This window comes from Trachymyrmex septentrionalis, unplaced genomic scaffold (assembly GCF_001594115.1).
Source record: "Trachymyrmex septentrionalis isolate Tsep2-gDNA-1 unplaced genomic scaffold, Tsep1.0 scaffold60, whole genome shotgun sequence".
Classification (NCBI taxonomy): Eukaryota; Metazoa; Arthropoda; class Insecta; order Hymenoptera; family Formicidae; genus Trachymyrmex; species Trachymyrmex septentrionalis.
Window position 1 is genome coordinate 4,911,426 of NW_017305779.1, and position 21,895 is coordinate 4,933,320.

Here is a 21,895-nt window from a genome sequence, read left to right on the forward strand (position 1 = left end):
TCCGCTCTATCCTTATACGAGAGTTCTATCTCTATGCGAGAGTTTTATCATTACTTATCAAACATTCTGTATATATATTATATATATCCGAATATATCGATTAATTAAATATGAATTGTGGACCTTCCAAAATACATATTATGAGATCTGGAGAGTAATATCTCTTTCTTATTAATCAACGTTTATATTTACATTATAAAATCGTTCTGTTCGAATCAACGAATCAAACGTCAGCTACTAGTAAAGTTGGCTAATTCATGTCAATTTCTATAAAAACATTATTTCGATTACAATCCTTGCATCCAGAGAACGACATTAATGATTCATACGTTAAATTATTTACTGTCGTTATGTTGAGACCCCATAAATATATACACTGCAGTGTTTCTTCGGAGAAAATATGTATATCGCAGGAATATTTTTGAATGGATTTCTGAAATTGATATTTTCCTTTTACAGTTTAACTATCCAAAATTTATGCTAAAATGTTCAGTTAATTAACACTTTTTAATTTCAACGTTAAATATATTATCATAATTTAATACTGACAATTAATTATAAAAGTTTGCTGTAAATTAATTGAAGAGAGAGAGAGAGAGAGAGAGAGAGAGAGAGAGAGAAAGACGCATTTGCTTTTTAAAATTATATTTTTACACTCGAGTTTATTTCTCGTTTCGAATTTTTATCCAGTATTTTTCTAAAATACCTAACAAAATTATCATCGGAAATTAACATGGCACTTTGTTAATCAATTTACTGCAATCTGTTATTCACAAGAGAGGAATGCGGATATTTCATTGAACGTGCAGATCCTTTGTACTCGGAATTATCTCGAATCTGGAACCACCTGCGACAATTACAATACGACAAACATATTTTTATTATTGCTATTTTTTAAATTGAAGAATTTTACGTTCGATTTTACTACATTATGATTTATAATAGATGGAAACGACATAAGATTTCTATTTATAATACAATAAATTTTTGCGCAATAAATATTTTCACGATATTGTAAGAATTCTTTAAGTTAATAATCTGAGCTATATAAAATGTATAACGAAATAAATGGTTTTTATATTTTTAGAACATTATATATATTAGATATTGACTGGAAAATAATAATTTAGAAAAGTTTATTTTTTTTATCTTCTATTGATTATTCACTGGTTCCGCGATGAGTTTAACACTCGTTTAATTGGAATCGACTATTCTGTTGATCGATTTTTGGCCAAGTCTAGTTAACCTCGAGCTCAAAGAGGGATGTGAAACGAAGGATGGTGCAAAAGGAAAAAGAAGGGAGTGAATTCCGCCTGCTAGTTTTTAGTATCTATGGATAACCGAGAAAAGAATTTGATATGGATCGGAAATTGCGAACTATGTCACTAAATAAATTTTTTACGAATTTTAGTCGTTCCTTGTAATGTCATTCAAATTTATATGGTAATAATTGACACGGAAATATTTGGCATGTCTCATAATAAATTCATTTAAATCATTAGTACCATATTAATTTTTTCTTATTTTATGAAGTAAGGTTTGGTATTTTTACGAAAGCAATTTTTCTCTTCGTGATATTTTATTCAATCGGCGGTGAATTAAAAATGTCAAAGACAAAATAAATGAAAAATTGATTCCATCATACTATTTTATGCTTTTTCGATTGTTTTATTATTGTTTTCAAATAACACGCTTATAAAATTTAATTTTAAATCAAATTAAAAAATTTATTAATTAATGTGTAATATTTGTGTATTACATTTGATATTTACATACTACATATTTCAACAAATAAATTATTTTTCCTTTTTTTGAAAAGAAATTGATATTTTTATCGTTTTGATTATTAAAACAATAATTACTTACAAAAAAAACATTTTTTAATCCTGAAACGGCAGTATATATCCCGAAGGTTTTTGGCATTTTAAAACTAATTCGTAGCCAAAATTAGGTTAACGAGATATAAATTTTAATCTAAAAATGCTTGAAAGAGACCTTTTTGGCACTTTTATATTAGAATATCTTGGAAACCTGATGTGATAAAACAATTTTGACTACGGATTCAAATTCGGCATTAAAAAATCTACGAAAATCACCTATGATTAGAAATAGTAACATAAAAAAATTAGACATGAATTGTAAGTATATCCACCTTAAGGCGTCTCCAGACGATATAATCAATGTATACGTCAACTTTGCACACAATTATAATTATTCATATTGAAGTCAATATTCATATTGTAGTCAATATTTAGTGAATGTGTGCAAAATTGGCGTATACATATCGATTGGAGACGCCTTAAGGGTGGACACAATTGCAATATATTTAATTTTTTTCATGCTACTGTGTTAATTCATTTATAATCATAGGTGATTTTCATAGATTTTTTATGCCAAATTTAAATTCGTAGCCAAAAATTACTCCATTACATCAGGTTAACAAGATATTTTTATTTAAAAATGTCCAAAATAAGCTTTTTTGGCACTTTTGGATTAGAATATCTTGGGAACCTGACGTGATGGAGTAATTTTTGCTACGGATTTGGTTTTAGCATACCAAAAACCTTCAGGATAATATACTGCCGTTTCTGGGTCAAAATTCATGTCGGCTTGTATTATATATTTATTTGGGATTCTAATATTTTTGTTGTCGTTATTCCATCTTTAATATGATAGGACACATCTTGCACAAGATTAGTGATTGTTCTTTGATATAAAAAAATAAAGAAAAATTATTAAGTATATGAAATATGAAAAGCAAAAGAGATATATTGCTGTTTTGTTTGAAATATAAAATTACAAACTACATAAATTTTTTATAAGCAAAAAATAACATAAAAATTTTGATAGAAGATTTACAGGAGCAGAAAAATTATTAAGAATTTTTTTTGTTTAAAATTACAGTTTAAAAATGCCGCTGTATTTCTTGTTTAGGGAATGGAAGTAATTATTGTAATTGCCATTACTTAGTTACTTTATTGTAATAACAGTTTAATAATGACGTTACGACTTTTTTATGATGATAATGTAACATCAAAGTTGGAGCAGTCAATAGTTATTTATTAAAGATTGGAAAAGTAATTCATTACTGAAAAAAATAGCTCGTAATTTGTAATTCGTTATACTTTTTAAATTTTAATGTAACTTATAACGGAATAACTTTATGGCGTTACTGATCGTATTTATTATTTTTTTCAATAAGTAACACGTAATGGTAATGATTTACTTTTTAAAGTGACTTTCCTTAGCGTCGTCTTTAACTTCAGTGTTTAGTTAGTCATCATTACAGTTATAAAAAATTGCAACATCGTTATCGAATTGTTATTATAAAAAGTAACTGTAAAATTAACGGAAAAAAAGTAACTCTTTCATTCTCTGTTTTTCTCATACACGAATCTGCATAAGATTTATGGAAAATATTTTACAGTAAAAAATTAAACATTGCTGTCGTTTGTACCACGTATCGTAAAGTGTATGCAAGGAACATTTTTATTAGTGCGCATATGCGGGGTCGTGTTGAGTATTTCTTTTTTTTTCTCCTTTTTATCATCAGACTGTGACAAATGATAGTCAAACCCAGAATTTTTTCAAATTCCAGCGACTAACATTATTATTCTCTCGGCGAAGTTGACTGTAATAAAGTCCGTAGGTTTGTAAGGGCTCAAATGTGATTCTCTAAATTGTTGTCGCAGTCATGTGATATTGAAAGAAAATTCATATAAGAATTTATATAAGAAAGAAAATTCATATGATGAAACAAAAAGATGAATCAAATTAAATCGTTCCATTTTGTTGGGATGATGACTGTGAACATATTATTGCCACAATAATAAAAAAGAAAACATATTATAAAAAGTCTTAAAATTTTAGACTTTTTTATTATTAAAATACTAAAGTTCTATACATATGTGACTTCAAAATTTACAAATTTCTTTTAATAAAACAAAAATTTAACAAATATAAAATAAGAACGTATTTTATATTTTCAACAAAATTTGATATATAATTATTAATGTTAATAGAAATAGAATTATATATAAAATATGTAGTTATTTAAAATAATTATTATTATTTAAAAAATAAATCAAACGCCCGATTATCTTAAGAACTTATTCATCCGGAATTAAAATCTAATTGTATTCGTGCTTTCGGAAAGATCGATATTCTGGTCGCCGGGATGTGCCAGGGATTAGGATCATTGGCCGTGTTACATTGGTAAAAAGCCTCTCGATAAGGACTATCATGTCGAGCGTAAAAAAGTCGATTGACAAAATTCCAAAAAGATAGATCAGAATTTGTGGAGTTCGATAGACGTTTTCCAACCACTGAACTCATCTTTTATCTCGGTACATGTAATGCCAGCCACGTTCAATTGACACGAGCGTATCGACAAAATTTTACGCAGAAAAACTGAGGGATATGGTATAGGAGGATGTTTCTAATTGTGAGTCACGTATCGGTCGAACGTGATATAGACAGAACTCGAATTGTTCGCGAAAGTGGTTTAAAATGTGCCAGTAAAGTAATTATAGTTACAACGTGTAATAATTCACCGGAAATAATTCTAGTGACACATTGCGACATAATACTTTCTTTTGACGAGAATTTATAACTTAGAGGCGCATCTATAATTTAGCTCTTCGTGCGCACATTTAATTTTACTTCCTCGTACGATGAGAGAAGTTAAATTACTCTAGCGGTTAAAGGATATTGTTTTAACCGTAATTATCCGTTTCGCAATTAGATTTATAGTTTAGAGAATAAAGTTTAGATAAGATTTTATTCTATCGTAAAAAGCTGTCGTGTTCTTTTAGTTAGGTTTTAATTGTGTATCTTCTAATTATATGTCTTTTACATAAAAGGATTCCTAAAAAATAGAATGTATATAAAATTTAATAAAAATAACACTTGAATTTTTTCTATATGGAAATTGTTTGATTGAAAAGTAAAAGAATTCAAAAGTACTCTCGGCATTGATTGTATAACACCGTGTTTGCATTCTAAAATGCATGTACAAACGATTTAATTATTATTGAAAGTTTTTTTCTCTTGATTATACAGGATTTTTTTTATATTCTAACTAAAAAATGTTTCAACATGGGAATGTATTCGTTGCGGGAAGTAGCACTTCTGCTTGAGTAAGATTCATGGAATCATAGTAAATTCATATAAGTCAGTCTCCATCCCCTGGCTCCTTTTTATTCACGCTGGGAATTTATCTCGCGAACTTAAAAGAGAGAAGTCTGCGTCGCCGCGGGCAACTCAATGTAGTACTCAACGGTACGAAGTGCGGTATAAATTCTGTGAATCGTAGATAAATTGGGATTAACATGTTACTATATAGCGTAGAATTACAGACTTACAGACAAGTCATACTTTAGAAACGTTTATTTTCATTAACTGAACTTTAATATAAAATTGAAATTTTTTCCTAAACTCCAATATGTACAAATGAATATGCTTTTATGGAATAAGTAATTTTAAACTAGATTTTTGTTTAGAGGAATAAGAAACCGAATCCTTGCCTTTTGTTTCTAAAGTTAAATAAGTTAATTTTAAGTAAAAACATCTGAATGTGCGATTAAAGTAAATTAAATAAAATTAAATAAAATTTTAAGCTTGATATAAGAATTACGTTGGAGTTTTAATTTGCATTGTTAAATATTATATTATATTCGAACTCTTTATTGAATTTGACTAAAATGATAGGTATAATCAAGAAAATACTTCAATACATTAACATAAATCTTGTTTGAACCTTCTGCTTTGCAGAGATCCCAGCCTACCTTGCATTAATTTACTGAGGGGAAGAGAATACTATCCTTTATCGTGTTTAATTATATCTCTATCATATTACAAGTTTTAATTATTCTCTTAATTATGTGATTAATAAAGGAAAGTTGTCGGATGTAATAGCTTTCCGTCGTTCCGCGTAGACCACGAAATTGGATCGCGTTATCACGGTTAAGCGACACGTTGCACGATCTTGAAGAATCACCTTCGTGTCCGCAATTGCCAAAAGTCCCACCTTTTGATTTCGCGCGACGCGACACTCATTCGTAGCCATTTATTTCCCATGTTTCCTGACAAGCAATTGCCTTCGCTTCCCATTCAGTGCTACGACTGTGCGCCTGGGAACAGTTATCACGTGAAAATCGTAAATCATCAAGTACCAGTGGGAGTCGTAGGTTTTTATAAAAGTATTCTTTTGTGTGCGCAATATTCATTGGGTCTGCATTATTATTATATTACATACTGTTCTTAAATATTACATTAATTTATATCCTATCTTTTTTTTCTACACGTTATTAGTTACAATTAGAAATAGATCACTCTTTGGAAGAATTTATTATTTATCTGTAGTTAAAAATTGTGGAACAGCTCTATTGTTCTTTATTTTTGTCTTCAAAATTTCCTCTCTTTCTCTTTTTTCGTTTACTCATGTTTACTTAAAGGATCTAATTTATATAAAATTTACAGTTAATTATATATATATCTATAAAAGTCTTGGCATTAATCTTAAGTATTTTAATACTAGAAATTAAAATGTTCAGATTTTGCAAAATTACAATAAATTTATATCCTTACATGTCGATATTTATTAAAATCTCTTGTATATTACTTTTATAATTTAAAAGTATGATCTAAAGAATCGACATATTTTAGTCATTATTGGAAACCTTATATATTTATTATGCTGTTTAAGAACAGAAACTCATGTTTTACGGAAGCCTTTTAAATTAAATTCATTAGAATTGCGTATCAATATTGCGAGTATATTTAATTTACGGTCGTTGATTGGTCGTTGAACAAATTCGTTTTTTATTTTTCGCGTCGGAACGAATACATCTTTCTCGGAGTGAATAATGCATGCTCAAATCCGGTGTTTGGATTTATTTCTCGCGCGTTCGAGCGAGAACGGTTACCTCGCCAGAAGAACACACCTCCTTGAACGAAGATCTATGGATTCAACGGCATGAATCTTTTTTTTTTGGTCTTCAGTCTCTTTCAAAACTCGCTCAGGATGCCGAACACTTTGGAACGATGCCATGATTTAAGAGCCATCACGTCTCATCGACTGATAGCTTTCTGTATCTTACAGCTCGTTCATCATGTCGGACATAACTGATACCTACTCGAATAATTCAGATAACAGGTAACGATTAATCGTAAATTATGTACTTGTAAGAATTGATAGGCACTTTGTGATGTCGACGAGAGTTATAAAAGTTTGATGAGCTCTTTTTACCGGTATTTAAAACGTTTAATATGGATGATTAATCTTTTTATTCTTTGAGCTTCTGATGCTTGTATATTTTAGCAACTATAAATTATATTTTAATAATTCTAATTTATCATATCTTAATATTATAATTTCAAATATTCCGTCAACATATATTTCTGCATTATTACATGAATTTAATACATTTATTGACTGTAGATCTCTCGTATGAGGGAGTTAATAATCCAAATATGCATGTGTTTGTGTGTTGTGTATATTTGACAAAATAATGTTCTAAACGAGAACTAAATATGTTTGCCAAATCCGGCTTATACCCATCAATTGTCATTTATTTGCTAAATAACAATTACATTGCACATATTAATTCAGTCATATTTTCTAATAATAAAGCTCATGCCATTTTACTCGTCATAATTTTTTGCCGTGACATAAACAAGATTTATTGGTTGACAGAATAATCTGTTAACAATGTTATTATTGTTTTATTGCATAAATAATTATTGATTATTTATGTAATAGACCACGAGTGACAAAATATGTATTTATTCATAATGTGTAACGGATTTTCAGCGTGTATAATGTATTCATAAATGCACTGCTTTCTTTCCACCTCGTAGCGATACATTTTACGCTACTTAACTTTCTCGTTACACTAACGTAGACATGCACATAAACATAGCAAGTTATCTTCGAAAAAATTGCATTAATATGTCATAAGTCCATCGGAGACACATATGATATTTAAATAATCTCAAGTTGCAACATAATGCATTCCAGATTTATGCAGCCGTTCGAAGAATTTCTTCATATAAAAATACACAACGCGCATTTGCGTGATGTTTGCTTCATCATATTTAAATCATCTGAGCATATTAGAGAATAGTATTCTCGAGTTTCTCGCTCGATGTTCTCTGCGAACAGACGTTTTCACGAATTCCACTGAATATGCACGATAAAATCTCGTAACTAACACAAGTAAATATTCGTTTGTGAATATTCGTGAAATTAAATCGTAAATACAAATCGTTGGTATTGCTTGGAAATCAATAAAATTTATGTGCCGCATACATTTTTTTCTCAACAATTTTCATATATTTTGTAACTAATTGCACGTACATGTCGGTAGAACTCTCATCTCATTTTACGGAATATTTAAAGAATTCAGTCAATAAAATAAAGAAATGTATTCAAAAATTTTGTTCATTGTATATTTCTGCTATGTTCATAGAAATCTACAACTATGTAGAATACATATAATTCAAAATGCTTATAAATAATTCGGAGAAATAAAAGAAGGGCTTAAAGATAAATTCTTAATTTAATTTCTATCATTTTATTAAAATAATTCTTTATTATTTTCTCCTATGACATAATTCTTTAATTGTATACTTGTGGAAATAATTTCTTGCGGCACTGCTTAAAAATTAAGTAGACTGACATTTACATTAAATGGTCGGATATTCTATGATATTTAAAAGACTGATGATTATATTGCGAAGGGACGAAACTCATCCGCCTCTATGAGAGACGATGTCTTTCGTCGACGTTGAGTGCACTTTCCAAGTCGACCGAGCTTGCTCAAAAGCTACATTTAACGAAATGTAATTGACTTTGAAACATTATTAAACGAATGCTGGTTATTATAGGACAAAATATAAACTATGTGTCAAATAATAGAAGCAACTTGATACTGTTGCACTTTATAATTATATATAATACGTATATACAATTATTAACAATATAATGTGAGCTGATAATATGTTTTTTCTAACAATAATATCTTTGCAATGTTCGCATTAAATGTCAAACTCGTTATGGACAACTATTCATAGATTTACAAAACAAATATGAGAAATTTATAATTTTATAAATATCTAGCTATCTCAAGTAATTTTTATTAATCTCATAAATATTATCTTAATATAATCTTTATTTAAAATGAATTAAAGTTAATATTTCTAAATATAAATATAATTGTCAAATATATTATATCTTATTTTTATTATTGTGTTTGTTATCACTGATAAAAAAATAAAAGAATTTTCTAGAAAATAAGTAAAAGCACTAATTAAAAATTGAAATCATAATTTCTAAGTTATAAGTTTAATATTATAAATTAAGTTTAATATTATTTAATTAATTAATATATTTCTATTTATTAATATAATTTGCTTTGACGGATCAATAACATTTAAAAGAAATTATTACATTATATTTCTTTTTTAATAATTAAAGATTCTATTAGTGGATAATTTATGACTGTTTTGTTTATCGACTGTTTGTCTCAAGTAGGTGAAAACGTAATTGTCCAACGCACAAATGCATTTCCATATCGAATTGAGAATTGCACAGGATTCCTTAATTACGAACCGTGTAACGTCGTAGCTTGTAGGATGGATCTAACGAGCACGACCGAGTTGCGCACAACGAAACGAACTTTATGGTAACTTCACAGTCGGATTTCATCCATCACGACAGTTACCTGCGCAAATCTCTGTCGAATAGAGAGAGAATAGAGTAAAAAACGTGCGCGTGAAAATCCAGCGGCATAATTCTTGTTAAAACGAAAAGAGAAACATTTGAAATAATTTTTCAGTAACTTTAAGTGCATTATAACTTGTTAGCACAGAAAAGAAGTAAATATTCTTTATTGTCCTTATTTCTAAAAGTTTTCTGAATTTTTTCCAAATTCTCTTTGCAAATAATGAAAACATCTATATTTAATCTATACAGGATACTATATCATAATCATAAGTGCCCAATATTTTTAAAGTTGATTTTTTAGATTACTTTATGAAGAAATGTTTATACATATTACGAAATGTAATATGGTTTCTTATCTTTTTTTTAATTGTTGTTAAACTGTAAAAGATTAAAAAATTTAGAAAAATTAATTTCTTTATTTCTAATCTTAATTTCTAGTCTAGCTATTTTTAAGATATATTTTGAATTTGATATTAATATTTCTTTTTTAATGATATTTTTCTTTTTTTATGTTTAGCTTACAAATTTAGATCAATAATGTATTATAAACTTTATTTTAATGTTTTTTATTTTACAAAACGGCGATTAAGTATACGTAAGAAAGTAAAGATTAAAGATTAAATATACCTGAGTTTTATTTATTCTCTGAAATTTGTAGAATGAATCAGAAAAGTGAAATCTTTTATAAAGATTGAAAATTGAGTTACTCTTTTTTAAGCTCAATTTTCATTGTTTAGAGTGAGATTCAATTCCGAAAAATAAAAAAAATTTAGAGGGTACTGTGGTCTGAGTTTTAAAAAATGTTTTTTTTTATAGAAGCTATGAAGAAAAAAGATAATCTTATCGAATTTTAAAAATTCTGTACCTATATATTTTTAAAACGTGATCTTTGAGATTACATGTGTTTGTATAAATTTTTTTTTCATAAAACGACTTCAAAAATTTTTAAAATATTGAACATAAATATTTAAAAATATGCGCGTTATAAAGTTCGATGTTATTTACCAAAAACATCTCGTTTAATCATGTTTAATCATGTTGCGAATGATCACAACAACTCACAGCGATCTAAAGTTTTCCTTCTGGACTATTTGTAAGTGCTTGTAGTCCAACGACTCCCATTCTCACATATACGTGTTTAGTCCATTTCTAATCGAAAAAGCATGTAAACGATAGATATTAAAGATGACTTTAAACGACATGGTTAATATACGCCAACTTTTGTTATATTGGATTTAGTTTACATTCGCTAAATATTGGTCCACATTCATATGGATAATTATGTATATGTGATAATATTTGTTTGTGGCGTACGTTGGCCATGTCGCTGCCTTTAGATTTCAGAAACAAATGTGGGTGGATGTGGCTGACTAATAGAGTACCTACGAGTAGTAACCTAAATGCACAATTGTGGAAATTGCACCGTACATTTGTTCGCCGTTTCGGGAAGCGCTTTTAAATGATATTTTGATAAATGTTCTCTTTATTATTATATATCGTTATCGTACAATGGAAGAGTACCCTGGCATTTTTCTCTCGTTTCAGGACATATCGGAGTACAAATGTGAAAATGGCAAGACGCCCACTTACGTTCCCCACAAACCGGTAACTGGCGTGATAGGCGCCGCATTCAGCGTGGTCTCTATTATGGTCGCCAACATCTTGCGGCTCTTTAAGGTAATTATCCGTACAATCTAACTAATATACGAAATCTTCATTTATTGAACACTAATAAAAGATTTATAACTTTTTTATAATTTTTAACTGCAACGTTACAATCGTTTAAGAGTTACAGAATGAGCTCCTAAATTTAACTTAATAATTAATCTTCATTTTGTTTTAAAAAAGAGATATTAAAATAACAAAGAGATACGAAAATTTTGCTTCTTTCGATAATATGTATTTATTTTTTTAAATACTCCGTACATTTCTTTTTAGTTTATTTAAAATTTAAGGTGAAAAGGGAGAGACAGAAATAGGTATACAACATATATTGCATAAATGATAATTCTTCATAATTATTAATTATTGTATTTTAAATTTACTTTGTATAAGTTTAAATATATCGCGATCACATACAACTACACATACTACACGCTATTTTTACGTTGGTATTTTTATACGATGTTTATAATAACAAATTGGACACTATCTTATGCAAAGTTAAAGATGTAAAAAGAATTTGAAAGATTACAACTCGTATTCCGTCGTCCGACGAAAATAAATCAATTAAGAAAAATAAATTTTCAATCAAAGCGGATCTCAGTGCTTAAGTTAACACACTAAAATCCGCTTTGATTAATAATTTATAAGTTTATTTCTCTTATACTTTCTACCAATATAGATTAACTTTAATCTTGATTTAATTTACTTTTTATTTCTTTTTAATTCTAAGAATTTTTTAGGAATGATATAAATAGTAAATTAAATCGAGATTCAAATTAATCCACATTGGTAGAAATGTACATTAATAACATTTTTTAAATAAGATTTTCTGAAAGTATGATATTCGTTATTTCTTTTGGCTTTATTTGCGCGATTCGGTGTTGTTATGCCACGTGTGTCCGTCGAGATTGAGAAGCGAAAAATAGCCGGTTTGGAAAAGCAGCTTCGTAGAAAGCACAGCCGGGTATCGGCAGGTGTTTGCAGGACATGTGAAAACGTAACTTCTTTTGATATAAAGGTTACAAAAGATGAGTTTGAAATAGGAAAAAAGAAAGAAAAAGAAATTGAAGGAGAAAGAGAGACGACAGCAGGCAATTTCATCGGCTTATGGAAAATGAGATGCCATATGCAAAACTTCCTGACCGGTAATGACATCGAACTATCAATCAACTATCCGTAAGGATTAAAGCCGTGCAGATCCATTCTCGTGGCATCGGCTTCGTCCTTACCAGACTCAGATAAGACCCCTACGTTAACACCTTGAAAAATACGTCATACAGCACAAGTTCGCTGAAAAGAGTTTGGTGATCCGCATGAAATCGGCTTGCGAAAGAAGCTCCTGCCGTTGTCGAGACGTTCTATCGATCCGCCGCCATCACCGACGTTGAACACACGAATGGATCTCGCAAACGTCGCAGCTCTTGTCAAAATACGAAATACGATTATGTCTCGCAAATTCCCATACATAATTTAATTTTGAGATATCCTATTCAGTTTTCATCTTTTTACACAGATTTATACAATACATTATGATCGCACATGCCTTTGTTTAGTTTATTTTGATAATTATAATATAAAATTGGATCGATTAGAGTAATTAAGTAAGTCTAATTAAGTAAGAGAAATCTAATATATTCGTCAATTATTAACAGTTTTTAAGATTCTTATTACTATCAAATTTATTAATACTCTTATAAGATGCTTATTAGCAATATTATTATTAAATTGCTTGTCGGTTTAATATGTGATATTATTACTCTAGTTCTGTTCATAATTGCGATTCAAGAATAAAAAATATTTTGGCATGCGATTTGCAGAATTGCGGATATCAATTCATACTGAAATATTTAAGCATTACGACCTTTATTTTAAATAATTTAAATTTAAGCATTACGACCTTTATTTTAAATCATTTAAATTATTTAAAAATAAAGATTGTAATGCTTAAATATTTCAGTATAAATTGATATATATATAATACTGTAAACAATAATTTAATTGCTTGCGTATATTGATAGACACAGAATTTAAAACTTTATTTTTTTTTTATACAACTAGCAATATATTTATTATAGTTAATCCTTTTATTTGAATTTTATTTTGAAGATATCTTTTTGTCGTGTTTTGATCGTATGTGATAAAATTGAACGGTTATATTATACGTCAAGAATTTAATGTTGCCGAGACTGATCGCGTACGCGTATTAAACTCTCGAGTTATTTCAACGCAGTTATATCAAGATAAAAAGACTTGCCTGCGAAAAGCACTGCTGCACAAGTCGTATAGAGAATTTTATTATACATATACTCTTTTATCGTCCTTCTCATTATTTTCTAACGACCCACTTGAGTTTGAAAACTACTTCCTTTTCTATTTATCGGTGGAAGCCAAGTGTCCTTTTCAGTTCACTTTTTGCCGACATATTTTCATTGTGGACAAAGTCATTCGCGGCATATTTTCACAATTCTCTCCGCTGCATGATTTATGATTTTATGCAAGGAAGTTCACATACATCATGCGGAAAATACTCCAGAAATATCTAATGGGATTCTCTGTGATTTAATATATCTCTCTCAATATAATTTCAAGATCCTTACAAGATTAACCCATAACATATTACACGCTAGCAAATATACACAGATAGTAATACTAATTATTATTATATTATCATTGTTTTAGTTATGAAGAGATAGTATTATACAGATTTTAATTCTTTTTTATATAAGTTTCGAAATCAATTTTTTTATAAATTTGAGAATTGAATCTCTGAACCAAATGGATTTTATATTGTCTTTTTTATAATCTTATTATATTTTCTATGTATTATATATTCAATAATTAAATTAATTTTTCTATTCTATAATTAAAATAAAAATTTTACTATACTGTAGTAAAAAATTTTATTACGCACTAAAAAAGTTTAGTATATATTAATATGTATATATCAATTTTTAAACTCGCTTCTTGGGATAATATTGGTTAATAACGTTTACTACATGGAAATAAAAAAAAAATTAATAAGTAGCGATGAGAAAAGTGATGTAACGACTTGCATTTGATTTAATTTCAATTTTGTGCATTTATTAAAATATTATCATCAAACGATCAAACCAAGTTTATGAAATATTATTATGGCACATTATAACACGTTCAAGTTTGCAAATTTTATTGTATAATTACTAAATTGTATAATTATAAACGCGATGCATTTTGATGAAAAACTTAGACGCGCTAAGTGTTAATATAATATATTAGGAGAATGGCCGTTATTTTACTCGTTATTTAACTTGAGTTAATCTTCGCCACTTGGCAAACCTTCGCGCGCATAGCATTCAATTTACATAGCAAACGTAACTCCTTCGTTAGGAATAAAGCTGGTATGGAGCCGCTCGTTGCACTCGATGGTTATGCGACACTCTTCCTTTGTACGCCATGGGATGCAATTAACCCTTTGTGCCTCGTGCATATTTGTATTATGTCAACTGCTCATAGTAAAAAGCAAATTTTAAAGTCTACCAATATAACAAAGGATAGGACAAGATGAACGTATTTTATATCAGCAAGCATACTATATAATACTACTGATTATAATTATATTACCGTCGTTTTACGAAGAAAATAATCAAGAGATAATATTACAATTTTTAGTTCTGTTTTAATATAAATTTTAGAATTTTTTTATTGTAAAAATACAACTTGAGAATTAAAGATATCATCTTTAATGTTCGTATACATGGGTATCCCAAAAAAGTCGGCACATCTGAATATCTCGGAAAATATAAGTTTTACAGAAAAGTGTTTCCCGACCTTTTTGGGACACTCTGTATATAGAGTGTTACGAAATTTGTAAATCAAAATACTGTAATAAGAAGGTTTCGAAAAAATTAAGTAAAAAATTATGGGTACATTTTTATTTTTTATTTTTTATTTTTCTTTTAAGCAATAGTAAAATAATGAATTTAAATATGACCAATTACGGACTAATTTTATAACGACTTATTTTATAAAATGTCCTATTTATTCGGCCGATTGTCGTTTATTCATTCGTTCTGATTCTTTTTCTTGCAGAACAGTTCTAATTATTCTAGTCGATTCTGACGGCGAGCTGTGCATTGCATCGCAAATCGGAATAACGCTCATTAGAATTGCAACGAGCCGTTTATTGAATCACTTCATCAAAAATGAAAATCGTCAAGAAAGCTGCGCTGAGATTATTATTAATAAATTTATTAGGGAATGTAGCGATATATATATATACTTTGAAAGTGAGAGAGAGAGAGAGAGAGAGAGAGAGAAACGAGAGGAAGTCTTGAAAGTTACGTTGAGCATTTTGTGCAGAAAATTGAGTGTTCTTCAAATATGAATTTATTAATAAATGCGGGGCTTTGAGATCTTCGAAATTATTGCAACTATTATCTTAATTAAGTGTTAATTAATGCTTCATTTAATAAAATCGTCGGTTTAAAAATTGTGTGTGTGTGTGCGCGCGCGCGCGTGTGCACGTGCTATACTTTTTTTTATTTATTGATTTATATATACTTTATATAATATTTATTACTCTCTCTCTCTCTCTCTCTCTCTTTCTCTCTCTCTATTTAAAAAGTAAATTTAATTATTTTTTATTAATTAAATTATTTAGACAGATATATGTGTTTTGAATTTTAACGGTAACAGTGACCACAGTGCGGGAGGTGAAACATTAATTGAGTTCAAAATCAATTAAACTCTAAATTATAACCAAAGATGTAAATGAATAATTTAGAATTATGTACAATTTATTTATTTAGTTTTTAATTTAACCATATATTTAATACATAATTAATTGCATTAAGGGACATATTGAAATACATTATCCAATAAACTTTTTCATTTTCAAATGGAGCTTATTGTTAGATAAATAACGCATATAATATGAATAAAATTTCACGATTTATAAATTATAATAAAATTAATGACACAAAAATTATAGAAAGTTTTGATAGGAAAGTGACAAAGGAAATATATATAAATGATATTTATTACATTGACGCATAGTTTGAGTTTCCATTTACGGAAATTCGTCTCTATTATTGATATTACAGCGCTGTGTAAATGACATATTAAATGGCTTACGAAACAAGACAGTGAGTATATCTAGTAGAGATTTTGCTACTATTCGTAATTAGATATCGACAAATTATTTGTGACATCAAACATTTTTATTAATCTCAGTTTTCTATATCAAAAATTAATCTAATTAAAAAATCTTAATTAATAATTATATTTTTTCGCGACAGTTTATTAGATAAAATGTCTTTTGTATTTGACACATTCAGTTGTAAATTCGACTTTTGAATTTTTTGACTTGGTGAGATCGATTTAGATTAAAAAAAAAAAAGAATTTAATCTAGTTCTACTAGTAAACGATAAACTCTAAAAATAATCATTACTGCGTTGATAACAGCAATGATTTGTATTTTCGGTATTTTTTCTCAAAGCAATAATTTATTATTTTCAGCATGCAGTTTTAGTGAGTAGTTAGGAAATCTTTACAAAATCATGGTACATTAATCCTCGCCGCGGTAACGTGATAGCACAATGCGACATATTCACAATATGAGGGTCTCAATGCGAAACTATTAACAATATGAGGATCTCAATGTTTCTGTCGACCTGTCAACTTTCTAATATGTCACACACAATCATTAAGTCCATATTAAGAAATTATCTTACATCCATTTTACAATGACCAGAGATTACCACGGAGTAAATAACCGATATTTGGAATAAGACGTTAGCAATCTTTTAACTGCAGAAGAGTTTGAAGATTCATGGAACAGCGTATCAATTATGTTATTGTAAGTTTTTGTCTACTGAGGATGATTCTGTGAGAACCAAAATGTTTGGAAAATTTTTGTATGGCAAATTGTGAAAGTAAAAATATTTAAGTATGTTGCACTGTCAGCATACTAAGCTCATTGCCCTTTTATAGACACTCTGCTATTTCAAATTATAATTATTGAGCTTTTGGAGATTTACTTTGAATTTTTATTTAATATATTTTAGATTTTAAAAGCGCCTTTTATGTAATTGCATTCATACATGAAACTGAAATATCCTTTTTTAACAAAAATATGTCGAAATGTAAATAGATTAATTTATTAAAAAAAACACGTTTTCAAATATTTACATTAGGAAATACAATTAAAAAAGTTGTAATATGTCTTAGCAAAAAGCGTTTATTTAATATAATTAATAAGAGCAAATTTAAATAAAATTATAATTTTAAATAAATTTATATAATTTATATAATTTATATAATTTTAAATAAAATTATAATTTTTTGATTATGAAAATATCGGAACACTGTATAATTAATTGCTATTATCATAATGTAAGAGTACAAGATGTTTTCCTTCTGAGATCGCAGCGTTGATCATTTAGAGAATTGCCACAAATACAAAAAGCAATATGGCTTCACCTGCAAGGATCGTTCGAAAAGTTTTGAACCTAACATAGAAACAAGTATTTTTTAAGTCAAATTTATTTTTCAACATAGTCTCGTTTTAAGTTGATATACTTTTTCGGTTTCTCAGCGACGCGCTCATCCCTTTAACTTATTCAAATAATAGTTGGCGTCTTGCTCTGCAAAATAGATTTCTACAGATGCGATAACTTGCTCGTTCGATAAAAATCTCTGTCCTCTGAACCAAACTTTAAGCCTAGGAAACAGGAAAAAGTTGCTGGGGACAGATTTGGTGAATACGGTGGGTGGTCAATTAATTCAAACTGTAATTTGTGAATTTTTGCTAGGCGACTGTCGAAGTATGAAACGGTGCGTTATCTTGATGGAACAGCACTTTCTTATTTTCCAATTGCAGCTTCGCTTTGCAATTTCTGCCTTCAGCTTATCAATCGATGATGCGTACATCTCCGTTATAGTTTTACCTTTTTCAAGATAGTCGATGAACACTATTCCTTGACTATTCCAAAAAATAGTCTATCATCTTCTCAGCCGATGGAACCATCTTCGCCTTCTTCGAAGCAGATTCATCGTTTGCAGTCCACTGTTCTGATTGTTCCTTCGTCTCAGGAATAAAGTAGTGGATCCAAGTGTTTGATTAACAGTTATTAATCGGCGCAAAAAATCCGACTTTTCCGGCGTTTCGCTTAAACCGCTTCAACAGAGCCTTGGAAATGTTCATTCAAATGCGTTTTTGGTTCAGTGAGCAACGCGCGGTTAGCTTATGCATGCCTAATTCTTCAGTCAATGTGGCTTTCCATTTATATCGATTCTCAGATAATTCTCATGTATAACGTCATAACTCAATTGGATACGCATTCACTTTCCGAGTAAATGCGAGGTCACCTTTTTTGAATACCTTGTATATAATCTCAAACATACTGACCAAGCTTATCATTAAATGAACGTCTTATAACTTTGCTTTTGTTAAAATATTTGATAAGATATAAAAATTAACAATGATTATGTATAATGACATTAGCGAATTAAATACTGATTATATTTTTACATTAATATTTTAATTGTCTTTTACACAATTTCAAGAATTTAAATTATTTGTAGGGAGTAGCGTGAGAACTTTCTTAAGGAAAAATATAATTGTACTTTAATAACACAGGCTTTAATAACAAAAAAGTACACTGTGCTGGGATGGAGATCCACCTATTCTTATGTATTTTGAGTTGCTGAATACGAATCTGACATCAAAATAGGACTATCTAGGGTAAATTTTCAATCTGGAGTGAAAAAATGGGTCAAAAATGGGAAAAAATCGATTATTTTGTCAAAATACATAAGAATAGCTGGGTCTCCATCCTAGCACAGGGTACTTTTTTTGTGGACCCTGTGCGCCATGTGTATATGTGTGTATGCGTGAATAATCTTAACAATAGAATCGTCATTTTTAATATTTCATTCGATAGTATGTTTTGAGACATTGAATTATTTAGATGCTCTCATATTAGTTAAGAATACTCTGAATATCTCATATTATGACTTCCATGCCTTGCAGTTTCACGATCACCAAATCTAATCTTTACAGTTAAACAAATCATTATATTACGTGTTTTCTCTTATGAATATAATTTTACTCTATCACTGCATGCAGACTTTATTACTCAATATTTATTTTTATATAATAAAACAAGATTTAAAAACTAACTTTAATAAAATTTGACAACATTCAATTTCACGAACCTTTTTTTTTGCAACGACTACACACATGATCTAATAATAAATTTTCTACTAAACAGGTTTCACACTAAGAGTAAAAAGTTCATGATAGAATCAAACACATGCGTTTATTATTAGTTCAGCAAAAATCCCGTTATCTCATATTAGGAACCTATCCCATAATAGGCGACTTTACCCTATATTTTCACTTTGACTCGAGAGAATCACGACGTAACATAAAAACTTTGTATCTCTCTCTATATTGTCTCCATGCATATTCTTTTTTATTATTTCACAATTTTCGTATCGTCGACCTGACCCAAGTAAAACCTCGATCGATCATTCTTACAGTTTGTAATTTACATCACGTCAATAGTCTCACAACAGTAACCATTGAAACTAAATGGATGCAAATTAATACGGGAAGTGATAATGCGGGTGCGGCTTTCGCATGCTATTGTCGATTTTCGCGCATATGCCGAGGCTGTAGGTAAGGACGAGAGATAAGGACGCGTGATAATGACAATAACATCCGTTAAGGAACAATGTTATCATCAGGAAACTATCTTGGTGAAGTGTATGCCCTTTGTGCAAAAATAGAATTATCCATTCCAACTTTGCAACCAAAGAAATCCGAGGGCGAGGGAGAGAGAGTGACACAGACTTTCAACAGGCATGAGATTATTAGATTCTCTATGTTGCCTACACACAGATGCTGCAAAATTACGGGCTCTCTTCGTATTCACGAGAAACAGAGTCACGCATCAAGTGACGCGGATATTAACCTTTATACATGCGCGTATCTCTGCACGATTTTATGATTTATCTGTCAAATGAGCATCGTAATATGAAAAAATAATTTTAAATTAGAATAATAATATCATATTAAATGTAATATTATTATTCTATTATATTTTATTACTTTATTATTTTATTATTTATTATACGTTTATATTTATTAAATTTTTATATTTTTTATATTTAATTATACAATACTAAAAAAATATATTTTTTTATATTATATTTAAAAAATAAATGTTTGTGTACTGTATAAAAAATAAATGTGTTTGTATACGAATATGTATAAGCTCTTTTTAATAAATGATATGAATTTTTGCAAAGCGTAAAATTTAATAACGTCGTTATGAATAATAATAATCATAATTTCTATAAAAAAAATATCTTTATGCTGCTCTGCTCTTCTCTTCATTTTGGTTTTATGGTAACGTGATTGCAGATACCGCAAATAAGTTATGCCTCCACCAGCACAGAACTCTCGGATAAAAGCCGGTTCGAGTACTTCAGCAGAGTGGTACCGCCGGATAATTTTCAGGCACAGGCAATTGTTGAGGTGATCCATCTGCTCGGATGGAAATATGTTTCCACGGTTGCTGTGGAAGGCGAGTACGGTGAGAAGGTGAGTAAAATGAAAGAATGATCGTTATTCGCTTATCATATTGTTTTATTACGCGCGTTACTTGTCCCTAAAAAATATATATATTCTCTAATAACAGAATAGTATACATTAAAAAAAAAACGTTATTCCGTTAATTTTTTTTATTATTACATTTTTTAAGAAAAATTTGGCAGAAAAAATGTATTTTAATTGTAATTTAATGGACATAACATAAAAATGTTATAATGTACATATTTGTTAATAACAATGGATTTTTTACATTCATGTGTGTATTTGTATTTATGTATCTATTAAGTCTTCTATTTATAATTGAATAATTACAATAATTAGTATAGCAATAGAATATATTACAATAATTAGTAAAGCTTTAACATTTTTATTTTAGACGTTTCGAACATATTTTATATAGGCTTTTAATTTATCGATTGTGTTCTTCACATTTACGGTCTAACATAATATTCTTAATGTTTATATTATGTCGCCTGAAAAATACGTTATTTCCATACATATACCGTTTATTGCAAGGAATATTATTAAGACTTCGGTAATCTAAAGGCTTATGATGCTTGTACAAAATACAAGAGATCCGAATTCGACTCCCGAGATGATATTTTTCGCAATAAATTTATTTACAGTATTTCAGCAAATTAACGTGTTTTTAATATGATGCCTGATTGAGCATCGAATTATTAAAAATTGATTATCAATTTAATTCGTGATATTATTACAGTTTAATTTTGTTAAGTCAATTCGGCGCGCAGTTCAAATAACTACAAAAATATGGTATATATACAAGTACATATATAATATATACATATAAAATTCACTTTAAATTATTTAAGCTTTAAAGATCTAGCTTCGATCTATATAGACTTTCTAGTTTATCGATCGTATTTCTCACATTTACGGTCTA

At 28.9% G+C, this 21,895-nt stretch overlaps 1 protein-coding gene across 1 annotated transcript in view; it reads left to right on the forward strand.

Moving 5' to 3' along the window:
• LOC108752684 (metabotropic glutamate receptor 8-like) overlaps positions 1 to 21,895 on the forward strand; it is a 125,654-nt gene that overhangs the window by 58,409 nt on the left and 45,350 nt on the right. Inside the window, exons 4-5 of the mRNA XM_018493714.1 lie at positions 11,273 to 11,404; positions 20,803 to 20,982. Coding sequence (XP_018349216.1) covers positions 11,273 to 11,404; positions 20,803 to 20,982 — 312 coding nt within the window. The remainder of the gene's footprint in view (positions 1 to 11,272; positions 11,405 to 20,802; positions 20,983 to 21,895) is intronic.